Source organism: Silene latifolia, chromosome 11 (genome assembly GCF_048544455.1).
Source record: "Silene latifolia isolate original U9 population chromosome 11, ASM4854445v1, whole genome shotgun sequence".
NCBI classification, from domain to species: Eukaryota; Viridiplantae; Streptophyta; class Magnoliopsida; order Caryophyllales; family Caryophyllaceae; genus Silene; species Silene latifolia.
Genome location: NC_133536.1, coordinates 158,131,950 through 158,142,810, shown reverse-complemented (window position 1 = coordinate 158,142,810; position 10,861 = coordinate 158,131,950). Strand labels below are relative to the sequence as shown.

The following is a 10,861-nucleotide window of genomic DNA, read 5'->3' as shown; positions in this document are numbered from 1 at the left end:
TCACCATTACCACATTTGCTAGCCACTCAGGGTAAGTACAAGGCATGATAAAGCCCGCCGCTAATAATTTGTCTATTTCAGCTTTGATGGGCTCATCCTTCTCGGCCGAGGAGTTCCTCATCTTTCGCTTGACTTGGCCGAGCGGTGGAGAGTACGTTCACTTGTGAACGATCACCTCCCGGCTCATGCCGGCATCTCGGAAAGCCGAGTATGCGAAGACATCTTTGTTCTTCCTCGCAGGTCTAGGAGATCGGCTCTGAATTTTGGCTCCAGTGTCGACACCGACGATTACGGTGCGCCCGGTCAATTTCCACTTCCTCGGTCTCGGCTCCTTCGACCATGCCGACATTAGTATTCATCGGTTCGCCCTCCCGCCGCAAGGATGGGCTCTTCCTTTCTCCGATTTCTTCGCCACTTTGAGGGATTGCATGTTGCACCCCGGCGCGCAGACACTTGGATATTGACTATTTCATCTTTTCGTCCTTTGAGACGAGCTTTTATGCTTCCCCCGGTCCGAGACGTACATCAATGTCGGGCCCGGATGGACATCACTGCATCGGCCTCGCTCAAAGTGACCCGGCCTATGAGAACATTGTAGGCAGAGGAACTATCGATAACCACGAACTCAGATAAAACATTTTTAGCCGCATCCGCTTGGCCGAACATCACCGGCGATCTGATTGACCCTGGGGTACAGGTGCGCCGGAGCAGAAGTCAGTATAGCGGGTTAATGCGGGGGCTCGGTCTCCAATCTTCAGACCGAGATTAAGAAAGCACTCCCGGAACATGATGTTCGTGTAGGCGCTGTGTCAATCGGCACCTTTTGACCAAGTGGTTGGCTATATCCGGGTGGACTACAAGCGGGTCATTTGTGCGGGGCGACGACTCCTCGTAGTCCTTCTTTCCAATGGTTATATCGGGGATGGTGGAAATGGGGATCATTGTTTTAGGCACAAAGTTGATGGCTTGGTATAACTCATTTAGGTGCCGTTTGTGCCCATTAGCTGACCCACCGTTCTCGTTTCCCCCGATGACAACCTGGATTACTCCCATCCGTTGGAAAACTGATTTTCTATTTGCCCCGTCGGCGCTTGTTCCTGGGCCTCCAGCTACATACTTGCTGAGGCCCCCCTTTCGGATTAGCTCTTCGATGGCGTTCCTTAGATGTCGACAGTTGTCAGTTTTATGGCCGGTGTGGCCGTGGTACTCGCAAAACTGGCTTGTGTCACCGTCCCCTCGCCTTGGGGGGCCTTGCCCCACTTCGTCCATCATTCTTGCTTAGGGTAAAGACCTCGGTGGAGAGGCGACCGGGGGGTGAGACTACGCACCGCTTCTCGGTAGTATGGTCCCGAACTCCCCGGCGCCCGCCGAGTGTCAATTTCCTATTAGATCTCTCAAAGCCGTGACCTATTCCCGTCACGGCGATCTTCATCTAAGTTGTCCCGGCGGCTCTTCCTCTCTCGGGTGCCCACTTCACCGTGGCCTACCCAGGTTTTGTGATAGTCTTCCACCTTTACGGCTCGGTCGGCCATCTTTCTGGCGGAGTCTAAGTTTAGGTCTTCGCACTTGATCAGCTCGTTTTTGAACTCGCCTTTCGGGAGGCCTTTCATCGCCGCGAAGGCCGCCGGTTCGGTGTTCGGCTCACGGATCCGCCGAACCTTAGCGTCGAATCTTTTCACGTAGCTTCGGAGGGACTCGTCCTCCCCCGGTCGGATAGTTAGGAGATCTGATGTTTCCACGGCCCTTCTCTTGTTGCAAGCATCTTTGGGCTATGAAATTGTCTCTCGGTCGGCATAACAAGATACCGAGCCATTAGGTAGCCCCTTGTACCAACTCTGAGCCATCCCATGGAGGGTCGTTGGGAAGACTCGGCACCACACCTCATCAGGCTGCTCCCATACCGACATGTACGACTCGAAAGCCTCGACATGGTCGGTCGGGTCGCTATCCCCTTTGTATGATAAGGGGCGGCGGCTTCACTTTGTCGGCACGGGGATCTCGAGGACATAGGTACCGAGGGGTGTCGACCACGTGTCGAATGACACGCGGCGATCGGCTCCTCGCAACCTTAGTCCGGCTTATCTCCCTCTGGCGGGAAGGGCTTCTTGTCCGACTTTGGTGAGTCGGACTTCTTTCATTCCTTCGGGGTTGGCCTCGTTGTTGCCGCGGCGACGCTGTCCTCCCGCGAGTGGGGAAGGACTCGGGTCCGCCACCGGCACCACGGGCTCGCCGGGCGTTCTAGCACGCCCAGCTCCTTGTATCGCTCCGGACAAGTTGTTCGGAGTCACTCTATGGGCCCCGGTCACTGTGGATGCGCTGCCGTCCCCGTCGTCGTGATGGGGGTAATCGGCGTACTACCCATCGAGTCCAGGAATAGCTTTAATTTGGCCGCATCGACCGCATATCCCATGACAGTGACTTGGCCGGTAGGCGCGGTGTTTTCGGCTCTTTCGGCATCCCGGCGCCGTGTCGTGACTCGGCCGGTGGGGGCGCCCGATCTCGAATTACGGAACGTGTCATCCCGGAAGAATCTTTGTTCCTTCACTCACGATTTCTTGTTGCTTTGACATCTTCTTAGCTCATTTGAATGGTTTTTTTTTTTTTTCTTTTTTTTTTTTTGGTAATGTAGGTGACTAGCTTTTAGTACGTATCCCCACAGACGGCGCCAATTGTTCTGGGTGTAATTCCGGAGCAGGATTGTGACCACTTGAGCTTGTAGAACGATGTCGTTGCTCGTCTGTTCCTTTCACTCTTTCCTGTAAAGATGAACAAACTGAGGGCTCGGCTTGGGACCGAGCGTACTCACTCCGACGCTCAAGTCAGTAAACTTAGAGAGATAAGTTGTATGTTTAACTTGGCAAAGTATATTGTAGAGAGATAAGGGAGTTTTATACCAGATTTTCCAGTTTATTTCTCAATGAGAGTTGTGGAGTATTTATAGACTTTCGCCTTTTGTCACGTAGTGGCCAAGTGGCGTAGCAGGTGGAAAGACTGTCTTACCCTCGGCCGAGGGACCCATGACAGGCCGGCAGGCCTGGTTGACTCCATGCCGAGGGGACTGGATGTGAGTATACGGATATGCCTCTCGGCCGGCTAGTTGCCGAGCCGAGACCCAAGTGACAGGCCGACAGGCTTTGTCGGTTAGGCCGTTTTTCTTTTGACTTGTTTTCTTTTAGCTTTGACCTTGGTCAATATGTTGACTTGGTCAGCGGGTGCAGAATATGCCTCATCATTATGTTTTTAGGAAATACAATAACTCTTCCAAATATATTTTTCTTAGGATTTAATGGTCTAAGTTTTATAACTTTCTCAAAATGTTTTTTTACGTAAACATAAAACATTATAGGACACTCAATTTAATCATCTCTACTAATCAAAAATATTTCAATAAATATAATGAAAATTATACTCAACTTGAAGCATTTTTCGCAATAAACGTAATTATTTACATTTTAGAATTTTTATCAAAATAATTTTTTAATAAATTTTGAATCAAATCATCGTCATTATTTAATGTAATTTTATAATAAAACTTATTAAACTATAATTAATATTTTTCTGAGATTTATACAGCATTTATTATGTTTATATTTAATGTTCATCTGTAATTAATATTTGTATTTAAGGCTGGATTGACACGTGACGCATCCACAGCGCTTCAACTCAGTTATATATATATATATATATATAAGATAAGTTTTTCACTAACTTTTATTACTCCCTCCAATCCCCTATTTTCTTCCCTTTGTTTTGAGGGCAAAAATTAAGAAAGATAGCAATTTTACCTATTTGCCCTTATATTACCCCACTCTCTCACCCATCACCAAACATCATGTCATCGGACATCACCCCTAAATGTCTGAAATACAACCCCAACAACCACCAATAAACCCTTAATTCACCACCACCCATCCCCAACCACCACTTAAACAGCCCAAATACTAACGCTAACAACACCAACGTAGCCGCATACGCCACAAATCCAGCCCATCGCCCCAGAATACGACAAAAGAAGACATCGTCTTTCTATAACGGCTTCGTCATCTAGGACAATGAAGAGCATACAGTCTCCTTGCCTCTTTGTTAGATGTTTGTTGCCTAGAGGTGACGTTCGAAGGTGTTGGGGGGGGAATATAGTGGTTGTGTGTCTTGGTGGGGGAGTAGCTGGTGGAATCGATGGCAAAAATTTACGATGTGAGTGTTATACTGTTATATAGGAGTATTATTAGGGGAAGGGGAAGGGATATCGATGGTGGTAATGAGTGGGGAATTTGAGATTGGGGTCCGTTTTCCAGTGGAGGGAGGGGTATCCGTGGTTGTGATAGTGTTGGTGGTGGGGTGTAAGTGTGTAACAAAGGTTGCAGCGGGGTAGCGGTGGCAGATGTGAGGTGTAGTTGTTGATGGATGTGAGTTATGTAAATGATAGTGGGTTGAGAACTTGAGATTGGGACGGGGGTATAACAGTCCATTTAGAGATAATTTGTGTTCAAATAAGGAAATAGAGAAGAAAACCTGAATAACCGAATAAGAAAATAGGGAAGATTATAGTGAATTGGAGGGAGTATTATTTTATTGTTTAGATCCATCTCGGACTCACCTCGGAATTTATACATTATCTTTCAAACTCGCCTCAGACTCTACTTTTTCACTACATTTTTTTGTGCGGTTTTAAATAAAAAAGAAAATATTAATACTTTAACACATGTTAACCATTTATTGGTTGTCTTAAGTTGAGTCTTGGATTTTTCAACACTCAACTTAAGACTTTGTTAAGACTTGAGTAGATTATTGTTAGTCTTAAGTGAGCCTTGTTTTAAAACTTACCAAAGTCTTATCTCAAAACTACCAATAATCTTACCCTAATATTTTGCTACTTTGTCTACAAAAGAGACGAGTTCTAAGTAGTTATTGACACCATTTTACGATTTGAAGTAAAGATTATGATGTAAAATTATATGAACAAACGTGATTGAACAGAACGACGGACTGTTCGTACACAGGATAAGATAAGATCGTGTATGTTTGTAGATGTAGTTAGTAATTTTGCAGCCGAATTGTGTTTGTACTGTAGATTTCGTGTAAAGTAACAGGGATAGTATGGTGAATCTCGCTCTCCGCCTCGCAAGGTACGAACTCGAAACACTCACAATCAACCTCGCAAGGAAGATTAAAAGACTAAACTCGCAAGCCTAATCAAACAAAGTTCACAATGGAAACTTCTATTAAAATTCTGAATCTCACCTGTTTAGCTAGATCATACACGCCCCTTATTTATACTCCTCTTTAGCTTGACTAATAAGCCATCTTTCCTAATCCTACTCGATGTCACAAATCTGACTCGAGATCTAATTTCTTAGCTTGCATATTAAGCCATCTACTTCTTTCCTAAACTAACTAGAAAAGTTATTAAACTAATAATAATTAAAATACAATTAGATTTAAAGTACTCTAATTAAACTAGGATTAGGAAACAAGTTTTCCTAACTTGACTAGAATTAGGATATTAGCTAACATTTCCTAATCTTATTCGAAATTAAATAAAATAAGCTAAAACTAACTCCACACGGTTTAGGAAACTGTGTCTCCACAGCTCGGACTCGGAATCCGTGTTACTAGCTTGCAAAGTAATGCAACTCCATTGCTTGCTCACCAAGTAACCCGTGTATCTTGCTCTTTCAGGGTATGCTCATGCATCAGATTATATAAAATCAAAAGTAATAAAAATGTGTATAAATAATATAACGTAATTGCTTACTAACAATTTGAAATGAACATTCATTATTTCATTATCAAACTATGTGTTTTTTTTTGGTAGAATGTGAGCTTTTGTATTATAATAAACATGGTTACACCATAATCATTCTACATGAATCCATCTCAATCTAGGCTAAGTACAAAATGAACATCTAATATTAATTTTACATAGCCAACTACAATCACTTGGCATAGTACAATTACTTAATTTTTCTACGAGTCTTCCATGCACTTGATGTTGAATCCTTTGAGTCAGTTTCTCAGGCCTGCAGATAGCAAATTCCAGGCAAGCAAAATTCCTTTCCATCCAGATAGCATACCAAGCAGCCATCTTGACTACCCTGAAACTCTCTTTTGCAGCTTAGAATAGGAAGTAGAATGGCCAGTAAGCTTCAGCTGCAACCAAAGTTCTAATCCTGCAATAATTTTTGAGGAATAAACACAATCCCAAAAAAGATGATCATGTGTCTCCTCCCCCGTCTCACAAAGAACACAACTAGCAGTAGTACTCAGGCCCAACTTACACAGTTTTGATCTTGTATTCATAGTATTTCTATGAATAAGCCAGCCAATAAAAGCCTGCTTGGGAATAACCCAAGAATCCCAAACATCGTGATACCATAGGACAGGTGGGTGTGGAGCCTGTAGCCAATGGTATCCAGCACTAATAGAGTTCTCACCAGTAGAATCAGACCAGCAATTACCCTGATAACCTCTAGCTAAACGATCCTTAACCCTGCAGATGTTCCTCCAATTCCAGTTTGAATCAGGAGGAGGATGATAAGTTTCCCAATCAGCACCCTTCATATAGATATGATCAATCCATATAACCCATAACCTATCAGCCTTAGTATAGATCCAGTTCACTAGCTTACCCACACTAGCTATATTCCACACCCAGACCACCTTCTTTTTTACTGCAACAAACATTCTGCAATGCCACCAAAGGTACCCTGTTGTAGTCTGAACCCTCACACCATAAGAAGTTCCTGTAAATACTCTCAATTCTTTTTATAACACCCTTAGGAATTAAGAAAATGGAAGCCCAATAGTTGTGTAAGGTAGTTTATAAGGACTAGTCTACCAACATAGATTAGTTTCCTAGCCCCTATACCTCTAAATTTTGAAACAATCTTTTCCAGTAGAACATTACAGTTAGCTCTGGTTAATCTGCCAGGTTGAATAAGGATGCCAAGGTATTTAAAAGGTAGTTTACCTTCTTGAAAACCAGAGACCTGAGCTATATCTTGTTTCAGAGAATCAGGCACCTCATTGAATACCACCTCTGACTTAGAAGCATTGACTTTGAGTCCAGAGGAACCAAAAAAGGTAGCCAGCACCCCAAGGATAAGCATGATGGACTGCACATCCACTTTGCTGAACATTAGAAGGTCATCATCAGTAAAGAGTAAATGAGTCAATCTCAAACTCTTACACATAGGGTGATATCTGAAATACCACTTCTTAGTAGCAAAATCCATAGTTCTAGATAAGTATTCCATGCAGATGCAGAAGACGAGGGGAGAGATAGGATCTCCTTGCCTAAGCCCTCTCCTACTATGAAAATAACCAAACTGAGCACCATTAAGATTAAGTGTATAGGTAAGAGTAGTTATACAAAGCATTATCATCCTTCTAAACTTATCAGGGAAATGAAGGGCCTCTAACATCTGGTTTACAAAAACCCACTCAATTGAATCATAAGCTTTTTAGAGATCAAGCTTAAAGAGACAACGAAGGGAAGCTTTCCCTCTGTGATACTGCCTAATAAGATCTTGGCATATCAAAATATTTTCCAGAATACTTATCCCTTTAACAAAAGCGCCTTGATTCTTGCATATCAAATCAGGAAGAGCAAGAGCCAATCTAGAGCAAAGTAACTTAGAAATAACTTTGTAAAGCACATTACAGCAAGAGATAGGTCTGTAATGCTTCACACTAGCAGGCCTATCAATTTTAGGGATCAATGTGATAACAGTGGCATTAATCTGTGTTAACAACTTGCCAGTGTCAAAAAAATTAATCACAGCCTCACAAATATCAGTACCCACAATGTCCCATGCATCCCTGTAAAATTGACTGGAGTAACCATCAGGCCCAGGGGATTTACTAGAAGGAATACTGAATAGAAATTTCTTGACCTCCTCAGCTGTGACAGGACTACTCAGAAGGAGCCAATGTGCTTCAGTACAGCAATTCCCTTGCCTGACCACATTTATAATAACAACATCAGTTTTTTTGTGAGAGCCCAGGAGTTCCTGGTAGTAAGCCAAAAAAACATTCTGTATTGCATCCCCTTCAGTACACAATCTACTATCTTTATCTTCTATTTGGAAGACCTTGTTCATCATCACCCTTTTTTTTGATAGAATGATGAAAATAAGAAGTATTTAGATCTCCCTCCAGAGACCATTGCACCTTTGCCTTTTGAATCAGAAAACTGTCTCTGGCAGTAATAAGATCCTTAAAATCATGAGCCAAATCCAGTTCCTGCTGCAGGAGATCAGCATCACTAAGATTTTCAATAAGTGCTTTCTGAATAGTCTCCAGGGCAAGACTAGCTATGTTAGTATTGTTCTCAATATCAGAGAAGCATTCCTTATTGAGAGCTTTAAGAATAGGTTTCAAAGCTTTAAGTTTTTTGATAATCCCAAACATCTTAGTACCCTCATAGTGTGTGGACCAAGTAGCAGACACAAGAGTCTTAAAAGTTGGGGCAGTCCCCCACATGTTAAAATACTTGAAGCTTTTCCTTCCAATAATCTCAGTATTCCTATCCATAATTGTACAAGGACAGTGATCAAAGAGGCCCTCAGGATGGAAATGAGCAACACTATCCCCAAATTGTTCAAACTATTCCTGATTACCCATAGCACGGTCAAGTCTACTATATACCCTATCCATAGGAGCCTGCTTATTTGACCATGTAAAGAGAGCACCAATAGCAGCAATATCCTCCGTACAACAAATAAACACACAGTCCTGAAAATGTTCCATCTCAGCATCAGAGGTGCTCCCACCCAATCTCTCAACTGGACTGAGTACAGTATTAAAATCACCTAGCCAAAGCCAGGGTGCATTACACTCCTCAGAAAACTTCTTCAAAAAATCTCAAAGTTCAAGTTTGTCATTTAGACCATTATAGGCATAAATAAAAGTGAGATAAAACCTCTTATTATCAATTTGGGAATGAACCGGCATATGAATGTGTTGTGCACTATAGGATAAAAAATGAATATCAAAGAGACTAGGCTTCCATAACACCCATATCCTACCACCCTTATGCCAACTGCAGTTAGTGGAGACACTCCATCCATCACAAATAGAGGTATATTTCTTCAAGAGATTCCCAGGTTTCAGTTTTGTTTCAAGCAAACGAAATAAACCCACCCTATTATTGTGCATAAACCATTTCACCACTTTCTGCTTATTCAGGTCATTAAGACCCCTAATATTCCAAAACCCCAAACTATACATTAATATCAGGGTTAGGGGGGTCCTTTCCACTCTCTACCACTCCCCCCCTAAGCAGCAGAGGTACTCTTCAAAGCATCCATGAAAGTATAAGGACTGAATTTCCCAGATAATCTTATTCCAACAATCCCATCCTGCCTATTCATACGCATTATCTGCTTAGCTGGCGTGGAATTGATTGCAGGAGTAGCTCTAACAGTAGCCAAAGGAGGGAAATTTGCAGGTAAAAGAGAGGGAGGGGTTACAATATCTTCTGGTTCTTTTTGTGTCCTTTGCAGAGGTCTCCATACTTTCTGCGGTTGTGGAGGAGCCTTAACAGAGGGAACCTTAGTCTTCCTCTTAACAGGCTTCCTGCATTGAGCAGAATTATGCCCAATTCCATTACAACTTGAGCAGGAGATGGGTCTCCATTCATGTTCAACCTTGACAGTCACCAAGTTACCAAACTCATCTAAAAATTTGACCCTCTCAGCCAACTCCTGATCCATAGGCAGTTCAACCATTACCCTGGCATAGCTCAGTCGAACTTTATCATGAGTTTCAACATCCATTTTAACAAAATTTCCAACAAGACCAGCAATTTTAGGTAAGTAGTTGCCCCAAAATTTTAAAGGAATACCATATAACTTGATCCAAACAGGGACAATTGCAAACTTCTCCTTAACTAAGTCCATATCCGGTTCCCATGGCTTAACAATTACAGGTTTATTATCAAACATATAATAACCAGAACGAAGTAATGCTTCTTTACCTGATTTCTTAGTTTATCTTACAATGAAAACACCATTGTCAAGAAAAGAACCCCTATCTATACCAAACTGATCCCAGACATTATAAACATAATTCTCAACAATATTCCAAGGTGGGTTTACACCCAAAATGTAACATATGACAGAGTGGCTCCAGAATTCTACCTCAGGTTTGACATCCTCTGCTGTAAACTGAATCAGTTCAGATGCGTCCTCCTCTTCTAATATCGGCTCCATAATTGGGACGTCCTTTCCACCATGCCTAACATACCAGCTATCAGTCTGAACTGTCTCTCCTTCAGTCAAATTCAGGACAGGAACACCCTGAATATCATTTATAGCTCTTATTCTACCAGTATCTGATGATGAAGGCCGAGGAAAGGTACCACCTTTAGGACCGCCATTAGTTGAACAATGCACTATCGAAGCTTTAGCTGAATTTAAGGAAGATTTAGTGATTGAATTTAATGGAGTAAAACGATTTTGTGAATTTTTGAGCGCCGTCATGGTTGTTGCAGATAGTAGAATCTCTAGGTCATGAAATTTGGAGCTTTTCTCTCTCTAACTTTCCCTCTCATTGTTTTTTTTTACTTGGTTGTTTATTTCATTATCAAACTATATGTTAAATGAAGGAGTTATTTTGAACCACGATTGATCATAAATTTTTTACCAAAAATACTTAATGAATGACGAAAAAAAGTGTTCTCCTAATAATCTGGGGAGAGACCATTTCACACAGGTTTTTGTTAATTTACTTATCTACAAATCTGGTAACTAATACTCTGTATATTTTATTTACCCATGTAGCTTTGCAATTTAATATTCTTTGTCCTAAAGTATTAGCTAACATTTTTGGTTAAGAAAATTAACCACTCAATTGGATT

General features: G+C 42.1%; 2 protein-coding genes across 2 annotated transcripts; both read right to left on the bottom strand.

Moving 5' to 3' along the window:
- Positions 1-6,090: 6,090 nt before the first annotated feature.
- On the bottom strand, positions 6,091-7,424 carry LOC141614211 (uncharacterized). The gene is made up of 2 exons (XM_074432968.1): positions 6,869-7,424; positions 6,091-6,761 (listed from the first exon to the last, which is right to left on the bottom strand). Exons 1-2 carry the CDS (start codon positions 7,422-7,424, stop codon positions 6,091-6,093), a joined length of 1,227 nt encoding a protein of 408 aa, XP_074289069.1.
- Positions 7,425-8,607: 1,183 nt separating this feature from the next.
- LOC141614210 (uncharacterized) lies at positions 8,608-9,231 on the bottom strand. The gene is made up of 2 exons (XM_074432967.1): positions 8,950-9,231; positions 8,608-8,853 (listed from the first exon to the last, which is right to left on the bottom strand). The coding sequence occupies exons 1-2, from the start codon at positions 9,229-9,231 to the stop codon at positions 8,608-8,610; spliced, it is 528 nt and encodes a 175-aa protein (XP_074289068.1).
- Between the last annotated feature and the right edge of the window lie 1,630 nt (positions 9,232-10,861).